Below are 16,969 nucleotides of genomic sequence, written 5' to 3'. Positions count from 1 at the left end.
TTGGTAATGTAACCTACCAAAATGAACACATTTGTACATTTCGTGTTGTACTTATAACCGGGGACACATTTTCTTGGCGCACATAAATGTGTTAAAATTATGTGTATTGCTTCCACCTTCATGTGTGATTCATGAATTGAGTCCAAATTGAGGTGTAGATGATGCTACATACACTAAGTATTTGGCCACTCATCCGAATGATGAGAATCAGGTGTCCTAATCACTTGGCCCGGCAACAGGTGTATAAAATCAAGCAGTTAGGCATGGAGAATGTTTCTACAAACATTTGTGAAAGAATGGACCGCTCTTAGGAGCTCAGTGATTTCCAGCGTGGAACTGTCATAGGATGCCACCTTTGCAACAAATTCAGTCGTGAAATTTCCTCGCTCCTAAATATTCCAAAGTCAACTGTCGGCTTTATTGTAAGAAAATGGAAGAGTTTGGGAACAACAGCAACTCAGCCACAAAGTGGTAGGCCACGTAAATTGACAGAGAGGGGTCAGCGGAGGAATTACGGTGTGGGGTTGTTTTTCAGGAGTTGGGCTTGGCCCTTTAGTTCCAGTGAAAGGAACTTTGAATGCTCCAGGATACCAAAACATTTTGCTCCCAACCTTGTGGGCAGAGTTTGGAGCGGGACCCTTCCTCTTCCAACATGACTGTGCACCAGTGCACAAAGCGAGGTCCATGAAGACATGTATGACAGAGTCTGGTGTGGATGAACTTGACTGGCCTGCACAGAGTCCTGACCTGAACCCGATAGAACACCTTTGGGATGAATTAGAACGGAGACTGAGAGCCAGGCTTTCTCGACCAACATCAGTGTGTGACCTCACCAATGCGCTTTTGGAAGAATGGTGGAAAATTCCTATAAACACACTCCGCAACCTTGTGGACAGCCTTCCCAGAAGAGTTTAAGCTGTAATAGCTGCAAAAGGTGGACCGACATCATAGTGAACCCTATGGGTTAGGAATGGGATGGCACTTCAAGTTCATATGTGAGTCAAGGCAGGTGGCCAAATACTTTTGGCAATATAGTGTATGTGCAGAATAAACCTAATTTGTTAGAATCAGTTGAGAAAAACGAGTAAATTATATTAATAACATCCTGTAATTAGTTTTTGATATTAGTATTACCGTATTTTTCGGAGTATAAGTCGCACCTGCCGAAAATGCATGATAAAGAAGGAAAAAAACATATATAAGTCGCACTGGAGCCTGGCCAAACTATAAAAAAAACTGCGACTTATAGTCCGAAAAATACGGTAATCCCCCGCGACCCAGAAAGGTACAAGCGGTAAAAAATGTATGGATATTAGTATTCATTTCATATTCTGATAGATTAAAAATTAACACTAATTAGAGCATTTTAAAACTCTGCCCGACTCAATTCCACGTATTTGACTGATGAACATTATCACATCATTTATTCAGAAAGCATAAATAACGAGGAATGAAGATAGAATACTATTAACTACTGTGTGTAAAAAAAAAAAATCAACAACATTATGACTTGTACATTTTCAGATTGTGCTTGGGATTTTTTTTTAACAAAGAAAACAATCTGAAGTTGTCTTTACTTTTAAGTTATCATGCCACCAGTCCGGCCCACTTGGGAATAGATTTTCCTCCATGTGGCCCCTGAGCTAAAATGAGTCTGACACCCCCTGCTTTACATCATAGAATAACGTCTCAGAGCACTGGTATGCTTAAAGTTTTAGTTTTTCACATGATGACCACAAAAATGACTAAACGTCTTTCAATATTGTTTATCAGGACATCTTTTATACGGCGTTCATCAGCCAGCTCGAGCCGAGCTCGAAAACAAACCTCCTTGCATGGGAAGCCGAACATTTCTCACAGGCTGTTTCTGCAACCGCCTGAGCGAAAGGAGGATACGAGGGGGAAAAAAAACCCTGCAAAAGAATTAGAGAAGAAGGATTTCTCACCAGGGGGTGTGTGAACTCAGGGGCATGGTCGTTCTTGTCTGTGATGGTAATGGTTGCAGTGGCTGTTCCTGTCAGGCCCACTTCACTTCCTGCCATGTCCTTGGCCACAATTTCTAGCTCATACGTCGTGGTTGGCAGCGTCTGGAAAACAGTTGTATCTAGGTTAGAACATTTGCTACCTCAACATGCGACCCAGATTGCAAGCGCGTTTCAATAATTAATAATCCAGCTACATTCTTACTAGAAAGGCATGGGATTTATGTATTTCTAAAGGGATCTGGATCTTCAACACAAATTCCTAAACAAAAAATATTACAAGTCATTCTATTCAATATGTCTTTGAACCTATTGAAAAGAATGACTTGTTATATTTATATTTTTTTAGAATTATTTTCGCAAGTTACTTATTTTCATTCAAGGAAATGATCACTGGTAGCAGTTATAAGAAAAGTTGTAGATCGGAATAATTCTCAATTTTATCAACTTGTAAAATATTATAAAATATTATAATTTTTATTTAGATTGTGTTTTCATTGAAAACATTCCATGCTTTGTCAGTGGAGTCATTATTCTGAATTTTCCCCCACATAAGAATTTTTGTGGCACAATAAGAACTACAGGGGCTAAAAATAACCAAAAGGTTGATCATCTTGAGTATAACACTTTCTACAGCATGCATGTCAACCATACAGGAAAACATACAGCCTACAAATAATGCAACTAAAATACTCTCTGTATGAAAACTAAAATGACAATAAGCACAATATAACATTCTGAATTGAAAATTAAATTAAAAATAGTCTTCGTCTACCTAGTAGGTATAGTACCGTATTTTTCGGACTATAAGTCGCAGTTTTTTCTCATAGTTTGGCCGGGCTCCAGTGCGACTTATATATATTTTTTTATTTTTTATTATGCATTTTCGGCAGGTGCGACTTATACTCCGGTGCGACTTATACTCCGAAAAATACGGTATATATGTATGTATCTTTGTATGTAAAACGCTGTCTTGATGTCCAAGATAAATTTCTCCTCGGAGACAATTATTATTATCATTATTATTATTATTACACTGTAAAAACAAGGCAGTTCTTTATACAATAAAATACTGGGAGTGTCAAGACGTGGACTATTGTGTATTTGTTTTCCCGAGATGCAAGTAAAGCTGGACTGGTCATGGCGTGAAGGTAAATACATATTTATTTATAACACTCAAAGGAACAAAAAGCGCGCTCACGGCGGAAGTACAAACTTGACTAACAAAACAAAAAGACTTGCACGTGGGCAAAAAACTGTGAACATTTAAACAAAAACACTAACTGTGGCATTAATAGAAAAAACTTACTTGGACAAGGCATGAAGTGCGCAGAGGTAGACAGAGTGTGACAGGGGTATGAATGCAGGATGTCACCAGAAAGACAAACTGAAAACAATGAACTTAAATACTACAGACATGATTAACGAAAACAGGTGCGTGACTCAAAACGTGAAACAGGTGCGTGACGTGACAGGTGAAAACTAATGGGTTGCTATGGTGACGAACAAGAGTGCACAATGAGTCCAAACGTGAAACAGGTGAAACTAATGGGTAATCATGGAAACAAGACAAGGGAGTGAAAAGCCAGAAACTACAGAGTCCAATAACTAAACAAAACATGACTAAAACAAAACATGATTACACAGACATGACAGGGAGCTCAGTTGCCAGCATTTTAGTGTAAAAATAAATGTGGTAACATTTTCCATTTACAGTAATGGACTGTAAAATCTTCAGCTCTCACTGGATCGGTTCGCAGCTGAGTGTGAAGCGACTGGGATGAGAATCAGCACCTCCAAGTCTGAATCCATGGTTCTCGCCCGGAAAAGGGTGGAGTGCCATCTCCGGGTTGGGGAGGAGATCTTGCCCCAAGTGGAGGAGTTCAAGTACCTCGGAGTCTTGTTCACGAGTGAGGGAAGAGTGGATTGTGAGATCGACAGGCGGATCGGTGCGGCGTCTTCGGTAATGCGGACGCTGTATCGATCCGTTGTGGTGAAGAAGGAGCTGAGCCGGAAGGCAAAGCTCTCAATTTACCGGTCGATCTACGTTCCCATCCTCACCTATGGTCATGAGCTTTGGGTTTTGACCGAAAGGACAAGATCACAGGTACAAGCGGCCGAAATGAGTTTCCTCCGCCGGGTGGCGGGGCTCTCCCTTAAAGATAGGGTGAGAAGCTCTGCCATCCGGGAGGAGCTCAAAGTAAAGCCGCTGCTCCTTCACATCGAGAGGAGCCAGATGAGGTGGTTCGGGCATCTGGTCAGGATGCCACCCGAACGCCTCCCTATAGAGGTGTTTAGGGCACGTCCGACCGGTAGGAGGCCGCGGGGAAGACCCAGGACACGTTGGGAAGACTATGTCTCCCGGCTGGCCTGGGAATGCCTCGGGGTCCCACAGGAAGAGCTGGACGAAGTGGCTGGGGAGAGGGAAGTCTGGGCTTCCCTGCTTAGGCTGCTGCCCCCGCGACCCGACCTCGGATAAGCGGAAGAAGATGGATGGATGGATGGACTGTAAAATCAACTATGGATATTAATGAACATTTAAAATAACAGTGGAAGAATAACTAATATGATTCGTCTGTGAAATAAACACTGCTACAGTACATGGTACTATCGGAAGCCTGTTCAATTTACAGTGACTCACTGTAAAAACGACTGTAGATTTTATGGCTAAAAAAAACAAAAACTGGCAGATTTTGCAGATAAAAATGAAAATACAGTATTTTAGTGCAAAATCCACTGTATATTTTACGATAAAAATGTGGTGACGGATCTGCCTGTTTTCAACTTAAAATCTACAGATTTTGTTCACACTGCACACCTAAACGAGGCTACTTAACAAATCCAAAACTAAATAATAAACCAGAAAAGTATATTCAAATGTTGCTGTGTTTCTTGCGACTTTGGCAAGGTCTGTATTTGTTTTCAGTCAGCGGGACTCCAGTCCAGTCATGGGGCTTAAAAACGAAGGGCTCTCTACTGCGAATCGGGTCTCAACCTTTACTTAAAAGAGCCTTTTGAATAACTGAACTCATTTGCAAACATCTCTAATTCTTACAGATACTGTAGTCATAGTAAATCATATTAAATATGTGTTATTTGCACTTTTTTCTGGTCTCCTGCATCTATGTGTTATCTTGCCACAGTTACACACACATAATGCATCTGTATTATGTACACATTAGTCTGCATATCTAAACCAGTTTTTAGTTTATGTATTACGGTACATAATATAATACTTGTTTATGGACGTGTTTGTGGTGTATTTTTCAACACTCAAGTGACAGAAACTACAATGAAAGTAATACAATGTACCAATTAGTGTTATACCAAACCTGAGCATTGGCAAAAGTCCTCTAATATGCAAACCATACTTTTAAGTGACAAAGTACCAGGCATATGTGTAAAATGTTTGACAAATCATCATAACCCTCACTTATGGGCACTCGATGTCATGAACGGAAAGTCTCATTGAAAATAATAACGCCTTTAAAATGCTCATAGCGAGATGACCCTCCCACAACCCCCAGGGTAAACATCCAGCAATATATGAAGGACAGTCAATTTGTAAAAAAAAAAAACAGGCTTTGCTACACACCTTGAAATAAAGCATGGAGCTGAATAGTCCATCAGTCAGCTACAGTACAGATGTGGGAACTGTAAGTTTGATCTGTTTTTTTCACGAATAGGCTAACTTATAGCATGAGGTCGTTGTTAAAATGTGACTATTGTTAGAACGGCAGCTGAGGCCAATGCTGCTAACATTTGCAGCGCCAAAACTGGCTAAATTGAGAATTCTATTTTGAGCTTTCTGCAATACAAATGTTTTTATTATTTATCTTTTTTATTTATATGAACCGATTTTTATACTTTTTTTTAATTTAAACTTAAATTTAATTTGATGCATGTTTTGTACTACAAAACCCAAAACCAGTGAAGTTGGCACGTTGTGTAAATCGCAAATAAAAACAGAATACAATGATTTGCAAATTATTTTCAACCTATATTCAATTGAATAGACTGGAAAACTTTGTTACTTTTTTGCAAATGTTAGCTCATTTGGAACATCCCACAAGTGAACAGGCTAATTGGGAACAGGTGGGTGCCATGATTGGGTATAAAAACAGCTTCCATTAAATGCTCAGTCATTCACAAACAAGGATGGGGCGAGGGTTACCACTTTGTGAACAAATACGTGAGCAAATTGACGAACAGTTTAAGAACAACATTTCTCAACGAGCTATTGCAAGGAATTTAGGGATTTCACTATCTACGGTTCGTTATATCATCAAAAGGTTCAGATAATCTGGAGAAATCACTGCGAGGCCGAAAACCAACATTGAATGCCTGTGACTTTCGATTCCCTCAGGCGGTACTGCATCAAAAACCGACATCAGTGTGTAAAGGATATCACCACATGGGCTCGGGAACACTTCAGAAAACCACTGTCAGTAACTACTGTTGGTCGCTACATCTGTAAGTGCAAGTTAAAACTCTACTGTGCAAAGCGAAAGCCATTTATCAACAACACCCCAGAAACGCCGCCATCTAAGATGGACTGATGCAAAGTGGATAATTGTTCTGTGGTCTGACGATTCCACATTTCAAATTGTTCTGAACATTCATGTCCTTCCTTCTTCCACTCCTTAAAGTTACGCTGTTGTATGCGATATATGGGCTCTATTACATTAGCAACTGTTTATGCAAGGGATCATTAAGTTTTTAATGCTTTTTTAATTGATTGTCAAGAACAGGCGTGTCAGAACTCAACTAAAATTACCTATCTTGGGATGCGATCAAATCAGATCAAACTTCTTACCTTACAATTCTCAACACCTCTACTTCAGTCTGGAGAGACAACATTTCCCAAAAGACACAGACTCATATTGGTTTTATAATATGCAGTACAATCCTGAATTATCGCCCCACAACACTAGTTATAAAAACATTCACTGTAAAAATGGCAGTAAAAATGTAATGTATCGCCTCCCCTTGTATGCTGAAACCCATTACATCCGCAGAATGTCCCGACTCTAACCCAGCAAAGAAACATCATCCTCTCACAGAAACTGCTGATGCAGGTAATCCGAGAAGCCAGTAAAACATCCCTCTCCATTACGCTGCAAAGACCAGATTAATCCCAACTACCAGAGATAACACAGACTCACAAGTCATTTACTCTTGCAATAGTTGATTTAATGAATGCCTTATTATGTTTCAACAGATTGTTTCTCCTCCCAAACACACTCCATAATGGATTTGCGGACCCAAAGCCCAATTTAACATGTATCACTAGATTTTAATGAATTAAATTTAATCATTACAGTTTTTGCGAGTAGTTGCAGTTTTTCCTCTACATAACCTGAAAACCCGTAGTTGTTTATTTATTAATACAAAACAGAGACGGCATAACAAAGAGACACATTTTTTGCTTACACCTTAAATTAAGTCTTTCTGTCATTCTGCAGTCCTTAAAATGGATTTCCTCTTGAACTAGTGCATACACTTGAAAATTATGCTCTATAAGCGAGTGGACAAAAATCCACACTATTCTCCTTGTATTGCTGTACTTCATTCCCCACAAGCCTGTAGTCAAATACGCAAACAGGAAGCTTCTGGTGAAGCTAAGGCTGGGCGATTTTGAGCATTACTGATATCCCGATATTTTTAGGTTGTATTGCAAAATAAGATATAGAACGGTATTTTAAACGAAGTGTTTAATTTAAACTCAACATCACATTACTGTTAATATCAGAGTTCTGACAATTACTTATAAAAGTAATCAATGCTAATACATTATAGTTACTCGTTACTTAACCCAAAAAGTAATATAAATTCTAGGGATGTCCGATAATGGCTTTTTGCCGATATCCAATATTCCGATATTGTCCAACTCTTTAATTACCGATACCGATATCAACCGATATATGCAGTCGTGGAATTAACACATTATTATACCTAATTTGGACAACCAGGTATGGTGAAGATAAGGTACTTTTTTAAAAATAAAATAAAATAAGATAGATAAATTAAAAACATTTTCTTGAATAAAAAAGAAAGTAAAACAATATAAAAACAGTTACATAGAAACTAGTAATGAATGAAAATGAGTAAAATTAACTGTTAAAGGTTAGTACTATTAGTGGACCAGCAGCACACACAATCCTGTGTGCTTACGGACTGTATCCCTTGCAGACTGTATTGATATATATTGATATATAATGTAGGAATCAGAATATTAATAACAGAAAGAAACAACCCTTTTGTGTGAATGGGGGAGGAAGGTTTTTTGGGTTGGTGCATTAATTGTAAGTTTATCTTGTGTTTTATAATATTTATAATATAATTTATATAATAATTTATAATATCGATAATTTCCGATATTACATTTTAACGCATTTGTCGGCCGATATTATCGGACATCTCTAGTAATTTCTAATATAATTACACCGCTGCTAACGGCCGTAACAAAGGCACATCAAATTATATATGGTATGGTGGTATTATCTCAAATATTTACCGCTTTCTCAAATATACCGGTATTAACTATATTAGCTTTGAGACATTCGTGATTAAGGGCTATATAAGTAAGATTTGACTGATTGATTGATATACTGCATAGCCCTACTAGCTAAGGCTAACTTGTGTTTTCTATTAATTCATTACAATAAATTAGTAACTAATTTCCTTTCACTGCCTGCATCTTAAACAAGGATGCATGATACACATCATATCTCTCATTGTAAGATATATCTGAGGATGTATCTTACAATCATGCATGGTACATATCAGGGCTGTCAATCAGCAAAAAATATTGCATTAATCTTGTACAAACACAGATTAATCACACAACTTATTTTGAACATACATGCAATGTGGATTGTTTGAATGGTTATCAGGTCAGTGATCGGATATGAACTAAGTTGCATCGACAGAACCAACTAGAACAGCGGAGTAGCAGTGTACATGATGAAGAAACTGAACTACAAAGTGGTAAAAAACATGTCATATGCTATTAATAATATCTAACAATGCATAACCATTGAAAACACCATTAAAAAAGCAAAAACATACAGATCAACTATATGTATATACCAGGGGTCCGCAACCCAAAATGTTGAAAGAGCCATATTGGATCAAAAATACAAATATCTGTCTGAAACTGCAAAAATTTAAACGCCTTATATAAGTCGTGTAATAAAGGGAAAACATGATGTAAGTGTATATATTACCTATGTTAGTCTACTTTCAAAATGGCTGTGTTGTATGCAGGCTGACGCAACTCTTCGTTGACACAGATGTTGAAATGTAATATTTTTTCGACACATTTTAAATCATTGGAAAACATTAGTAAAACAGAGGCTTCTCACAGAGTGCGAGAACTCCTGGAAATGACTGGCTTAGAATTGCCAAAGGTATAGATGTGTGTGTCCAAGTTAAAGGAAACGACAGGCTGTCTTCTTCTAATGGATTTTATTACAATCTTTGGCAAGCTGGGTAACATTTGCTGTGGTCTGGAACAACATGGCACACAAACAACTATCAGAAGTGCAGCCAATATTACATACTGATAATGTGTCATGAGACATGCAAATATACATTTAATACACAAAGGACATAAGTAAAGGTAATTAAATTAAATTAAATATACATATAAATGAGGCGTAATGATGCATTATGTACATATAGCTAGCCTAAATAGCATATTACTTGCAGTCATGCACTGACCAAATATGCCTCCAACAAGTCACTAAAATCAACAAAGCTCACGTTTGTGCATTCACGCTCAGCATAAAACATTTGGTGGACAAAAAGAGACGTAGAAGGAGTGGCATAAAACACGTCATTCTCTGGCAGCGTCGGAAAAATTTGTACATGTAAACAAACTATGGTGAGTTCAAGGACCGCCGAAATTAGAAAGACAAAACGTCCCTAATCAAATACTCGAATCACCGAAGCAATGTTTAATATAAACAGTGGGATTTCTAACAATTATGGAGGTTTGTGTCATGTTCATCCTCCTACAGAAACCACATTAAAACAAAAAATATATTTTTTCCCCATCTTTTTCCATTTTCAAACATTTTTGAAAAAGCTCCAGGGAGCCACTAGGGCGGCGCTAAAGAGCTGCATGGCTCGAGACCTGCGCGATGCTGACCCCCGGTATACTGTATACTGTAGCTACAGTATACACCCATATATGTATATAAATGTTCGTTTGAGGAGTGGATGAAGACAACCTTCACCAAAATCAGTCAAAAAGTAATTTTCTTATGTAAAGACTTCAACAATGACTTCTTGAATCCTAATAAACTAGATACAATGCATAGCATGAGATTATACTCAGTGGCCTAGTGGTTAGAGTGTCCGCCCTGAGATCGGTAGGTTGTGAGTTCAAACCCCGGCCGAGTCATACCAAAGACTATAAAAAAATGGGACCCTCCCTGCTTGGCACTCAGCATCAAGGGTTGGAATTGGGGGTTAAATCACCAAAAATGATTCCCGGGCGCAGCAACCGCTGCTGCCCACTGCTCCCCACTGCTCCCCTCACCTCCCAGGGGGTGATCAAGGGTGATGGGTCAAATGCAGAGAATAATCTCGGCACACCTAGAGTGTGTGTGTGACAATCATTGGTACTTTAACTTTAATATCCAAAAATCACAATGCCAAGCATAATGACAGGACACTGTGATTGTCATTGTGTGCGTGTTTTATTGATAATATTGATAATATAAAACAATATGAACAAAGTAGTTGAAAGCTTTATTAGCTACTTTGTAAATGATTGATTGTAAATGATTGATTTATTTGTGGTTGTGTTACAGAATGAGTAGAAACAAAACAAAACAAAGGTAGGAATAAACAAGATCTGCTTATTTCTACTCCTTTTTGGATATGCTGTCATGAAAAACTGTATTTAAGTGATGTATCATATTGTAATTGTATGCATGTTCAAAATGAACTAACACCATAATCATAACCAGGGGCGTCACTAGCTTTTAAGGACAGGGGGGGCTTTGCCCCCAGGAGATGCACAGGATGCGAGCGAATGTTACGCACGAGCACAAAACTTCACAAACGGCTAACAAAGACTTAGAAATTATTCATTGTTATTATTATTATTTTTTTTAAATGCACGGGACGAAATGAAATGCTCCCCGGGACGATGGCTTTTAACCATATATTTTCTTTTTCTTTTTATGTATTTATTCATCTTACATTTTATATTAAATGTCTTGGTTTTTCCTCCCTCTGAAAATCCTATTAAATGTTTAACAAGCCATCCTATAATAACAAAACAGCTATTAATGTAACAATACAATAAAACAAATATATTTAATGATGTTTTTTTCATTATTTTAACAATAGGCTTATGTATATTACTTTATATAGATTCTACAAGAAACACAAAACTTAAAAAATAAATGATTTACAATTGCACACACAAGGTTTTGTGCAGCTTCACTCATTGTAAAGGAAGATAATGTGCTTCGTACACCTGCAGGACCGCAAGCAAGGTCGCAGAGAAAATGCGGGCTGGAATTTGAGTGATGTGGGCATTTTCTATATGAACAAGTGGAATGGATTGGATACCGACGCACGTAAGGGGCTCTCTACCTTACGCTACGAAGTGAGGGGAAACTGAGTGGATAATAACAGGTTATATGATTATTTATTTAAACTCATATTTGGGCCACTTTATAATGAATATGTCGGCATTTATTTGTAAAAAAAAACAAAAAAACACCAAATTATTTAGGGGGGCTTAAGAATATTTTAGGGGGGCTTGAGCCCCCCTAAAATAGGCCTAACAACGCCAATGATCATAACCATAACCAATGCACATTTGCAAAGATGAGACACTCATACTATTATTCTCACTGACAAATTTCACTTCCAAATACACCCTGACTGGACTTTTGATACAACTATCTAAAGTCATTGATCAAATAAATGACATGCATTATAGTAAAACATTAAACAAATATTCCTGGATGACATTTTGACAATAAAATTGTGTTTGTGTCAAAATATCGGTGTCTTTTGTCAGTGAATATAAATGACAGAAGTAATAATATTTACAAGGGGTGTGGGAAAAAATCGATTCAAATTCGAATCGCGATTCGCACGTTGTGCGATTCATATTCGATTCTCATTTAAAAAAAAAAATCGATTTTAATTTTTTCTTTATGTATTTTAATTTTTATTTTTAATTATTATTATTATTATTTTTTTTAATTAATCAATCCAACAAAACAATACACAGCAATACCATAACAATGCAATCCGATTTCAAAACCAAACCCGACACCAGATAATGTCTTACCTTATACACACACCATAATAATACTTGTATGAAGCACAGTACAATCCATCAAGCGGTGCGGCTTCATAGCTTACCAAAGTCGTACTAAAACATTTTGATAGATTTTTTAGCGCCGCGTGTAATAATCTATATTTTCAATGGAACATATACAATTTTGGTGTTGTTTACTTGAGTCATATTGCAGTCTACACGTACCTCTTATGTGTGACAGCCATCTACTGGTCACACTTATCATTTCACCATGTACCAAATAAAATTGCTTCGAGGTCGGTCAGCACAACCAAAATTATTCCGTACCTTAGGCGCACTGTAGAAGTTTTGAGAAAATGAAATGATTTTAACTGCGCCTTACAGTCCAAAAAATATGTTACATGCTTTATTTCAAGATGCGTAGCGAAGCCTACTTTTTTTTTTTTTTTTTTTTTTTTTACAAAACTGTCTTCCATGAAGTGGTGGGTGATCTGGTGGGTGAATTGAAGGGTAATCCCCTCAAATCCCCCCCAAAACGGATTAACTGGCTGGAATAAAAAGACTATATACATCCATAAACGTGGATGCATATGCAAAAGTGCAATATATTTATCTGTACAGTAATCTATTTATTTATATCTGCACCTTATTGCTCTTTTATCCTGCACTACAACGAGCTAATGCAACAACATTTCGTTCTTATCTGCACTATAAAGTTAAAATTTGAAGGACAATAAAAAGGAAGTCTAAGTCTAAGTCTATTCACGGGACAGGCTCATCTGGGACAAAAGGGTTGGTCGTGTCCACAAGGAAGGGGGTTTTCCATTCACTTCATGAAAACGCCTCTCCTCTCAAAAGTAGAGCAAACAATCGAGGGCGATGACAAATGATCCTCACATTTGGAGGCCATGAACAATCTCTCGGGACATGTTTACTGTTAGAACATCACTGAAAACGTCGATTTTGAATAATAGACCTTCAGTACAATCTCCCTAACAAGCTTCCTTGGTTTCCGCGTCGTTAATTTTAATATTTGCACCTGTAATAACAGGCAGAGTGTTAAGGTAATGTGGAGATGTCACATTTGCTGTTTTTAGAGCGCAGGGAAAATAAAAGTGTCCCTTAAAGAAATGGCACCACCCAGCACATTTCACATCTTGGGAAATTGCAATATTATACCGAGCACTCTATTGTTGTAAAGCATGGCCTCGGTATAACAAGTTTTATTATATGTTGAAAGTAATCACAGGAATCTGTTGCTTGTTTTATTTTTCTATTAAAACTTATAGTGAGAAGCTTTTCACGAGGCCTTTAAAACCAAGATGCCTTGCCCGACATTTATGTTGCGGCAATCAGCCTTGCTTGGTTTACGGACTTCTTACAATGGAAACACAGTCAAAAAACACTCAATTGGTATTGATTGCATTTTTTAAGAACGACGTCCACTTAAAATATGCATTTCTTTTTGTCTTTGCAAAAAGCCTGTCTGCCTCATCATGCTAATGACAGTGTTTAATGGCAAACTGTTGTGACCTCAATCACCCTCTCGCAAAAAAGGCAGATTGAACAATCGACCATCAGACACCTTCAGTCTCGTATTGATGAATACACCAGCGAGAAACTCAGAGCAATCAGGCACTATTTACCTAAATGACATGCTGAGGAGCAACATCATTATTTTGTCTCTTAAAGGTAAACTACACTTTTTTGGAATTATGCCCATCATCCACAATTGTGAGTCAAGCACATATGTATACTGTGTCGGTGCGTTTTAAACATCGTATTTTCCGGACCATAGGGCGCACTGCCGATGAATGGTCTATTTTCAATCTTTTTTCATATATAAGGCGCAGCAGATTATAAGGCGCATTAAAGGAGTCATATTATTATTACCGGTATGTTTTTCAAAATGTAAAACACTTCCTTGTGGTCTACATAACATGTGATGGTGGTTCTTTGATCATAATGTTGCAAACATTATGTTTTACAGATCATCTTCAAGTAGCTTTCTGACAGTTGCTTCCGGATGCGCCGTTTTGTGGGCGGTCTTATTTACGTGGCTCACCTTCGGCAGCGTATTTTCTCGTCATCTTTATTGTAGCGGAGTAGCGTGCAAGGACGGGAGTGGAAGAAGTGTCAAAAGATGGAGCTAACTGTTTTAATGACATTCAGACTTTACTTAAATCAATAACGGAGCAGCATCTCCTCATCCGTGGCTCACTAGTGCAACAACACCGTAAATGTGTCCCGTGAAAAACCGTTTGACCGGAACTCTCTAATAACTAAAGTTCCTTGGGTGAATAATGTAAACTCACTACACCGGTATGTTTTAACATTTTCATGGCAAGTTTTAACATTTTCATGGCAAGTTTACTGACATATATAAGTAAGAACTTTACACTACTTTATATTAGAAATGGCAACAGCAGAGGATAAATGTCCCATAACAAGAAGGTAGAGAAAAAGAAGAAGCTTATAGACTACGGTGTCATCACGGACTACAAAGGCGGACGTACACAATTTTTCAGGACTTATGCAGATCCCAAATACAGATCAGCAGGTACTAGAAGGTAAGAAAAGTTGCTTTTGCATAATATTGTTAAACAAAACGCCAGATAATGTCTTACCTTATAATAATACTTGTATGTTGAAGCACAGTATAATCCATCAAGCGGTGCGGCTTCATAGTTTACCAAAGTCGTACTAAAACATTTTGATAGATTTTTTAGCGCCGTGTGTAATAATCTATATTTTCAATTGAACATATGCAATTTTGGTGTTGTTTACTTGAGTCATATTGCAGTCCACACGTATCTCTTATGTGTGACTACCATCTACTGGTCACACTTATCATTACACTACGTACCAAATAAAATAGCTTGATAACCCTCCAAGATTCTCACAAAGTCTGCATTTAGTGGTAGTAAACACAGAAAGTCATCTCTATGTTGATGTTGCTATGCGCTCTGTGAAATCAATGCGACCAACAAAGTTAAGGTAATACTAAAATGAGCTAATTACATGTAATCATGAATGTGCTTGTTGCTTTATAAGAGTGCATCTGGAAAGTATTAGCAGCGCTTCCATTTTTCACATTTGTTATGTTACAGCCTTACTACAAAAACAAATTTGTGTCTTCAACTTTCTCCAGACAAAAACCCCATAATGACAATGTGAAAAGTTTTTTTTAAACATGTTTTGCAAATTGATCAAAAATAAAAAAATTTAAAAGTCACATGTACATAAATATTCACAGCTTTTGTACTTTGGTAATACACCTTTGGCAGCAATTATAGCCTAAAGTATTTTTCAATACGATGCCACAAGCTTGGCACACCTCTCTTTGGGCAGTTTCGCCCATTCCTCTTTGCAGCCCCTATCAAACTCTATCAGGTTGGATGGGAAGTGTTGGTTTTCATCCAGGATGTCTCTGTACATTGCTGTATTCATCTTAGTCTAGTCAGGAAGGCGACCAAGAACCTGATGGTCACTCTGTCAGAGCGACAGCATCCCTCTGTGGAGAGGACAACTTTCTAGAAGGACAACCATCTCTGCAGCAATCCACAAATAAGGCCTCTATTGTATAGAGGCCAGACAGAAGCCATTTCTCAGTAAAAAGTTTGCCAAAATGCACTTGAAAGACTCTCAGACCATGAAAAACAAAATTATGTGGTCTGATGAGACAAAGATTGAATTATTTGGCATGTATACCAAGTGTCATGTTTGGAGGACCGGGCCAATACCATCCCTATAGTGAAGCATGGTGGTGGCAGCATCATGCTGTGGGGATGGTTTTCAGCGGCAGGAACTGGGAGACGAGTCAGGTTAGAGGGAAATATGAATGCAGCAATCTACAGAGACATCCTGGATCAAAACCAACGCCTACCATACAACCCGATGGAGCTTAAGAGGTGCTGCAAAGTGGAATGGGCAAATGGGCGAAACTGCCTTAAAGGGGAACATTATAACCAGACCTATGTAAGCGTCAATATATACCTTGATGTTGCAGAAAAAAAGACCATATATTTTCTTAACCGATTTCCGAAGTCTAAATGGGTGAATTTTGGCGAATTAAACGCCTTTCTATTATTCGCTCTCGGAGCGATGACGTCACAACGTGACGTCACATCGGGAAGCAATCCGCCATTTTCTCAAACACATTACAAACACCGAGTCAAATCAGCTCTGTTATTTTCCGTTTTTTCGACTGTTTTCCGTACCTTGGAGACACCATGCCTCGTCGGTGTGTTGTCGGAGGGTGTAACAACACGAACAGGGACGGATTCAAGTTGCACCAGTGGCCCAAAGATGCGAAAGTGGCAAGAAATTGGACGTTTGTTCCGCACACTTTACCGACGAAAGCTATGCTACGACAGAGATGGCAAGCATGTGTGGATATCATGCGACACTCAAAGCAGATGCATTTCCAACTGGACTGGACAGATCAGCTTTCAGGAAAAGAGAGCGGATGAGGGTATGTCTACAGAATATATTAATTGATGAAAACTGGGCTGTCTGCACTCTCAAAGTGCATGTTGTTGCCAAATGTATTTCATATGCTGTAAACCTAGTTCATAGTTGTTAGTTTCCTTTAATGCCAAACAAACACATACCAATCGTTGGTTAGAAGGCGATCGCCGAATTCGTCCTCGCTTTCTCCCGTGTCGCTGGCTGTCGTGTCGTTTTCGTCAGT

The 16,969-nt window shown here is 38.1% G+C and overlaps 1 protein-coding gene across 2 annotated transcripts in view; it reads right to left on the bottom strand.

Annotated features, from left to right (window-relative positions):
* cdh13 (cadherin 13, H-cadherin (heart)) overlaps positions 1–16,969 on the bottom strand; it is an 892,196-nt gene that overhangs the window by 198,791 nt on the left and 676,436 nt on the right. For both annotated transcript variants that reach the window (XM_061970208.1, XM_061970207.2), the window contains one exon: positions 1,947–2,087. In XM_061970208.1, the coding sequence (XP_061826192.1) occupies positions 1,947–2,087 (141 nt within the window). The remainder of the gene's footprint in view (positions 1–1,946; positions 2,088–16,969) is intronic.

This window comes from Nerophis lumbriciformis, linkage group LG10, assembly GCF_033978685.3.
Source record: "Nerophis lumbriciformis linkage group LG10, RoL_Nlum_v2.1, whole genome shotgun sequence".
Classification (NCBI taxonomy): Eukaryota; Metazoa; Chordata; class Actinopteri; order Syngnathiformes; family Syngnathidae; genus Nerophis; species Nerophis lumbriciformis.
The sequence above is the reverse complement of the archived record's forward strand: the minus strand, read 5'-3'. Positions and strand labels throughout refer to the sequence as shown.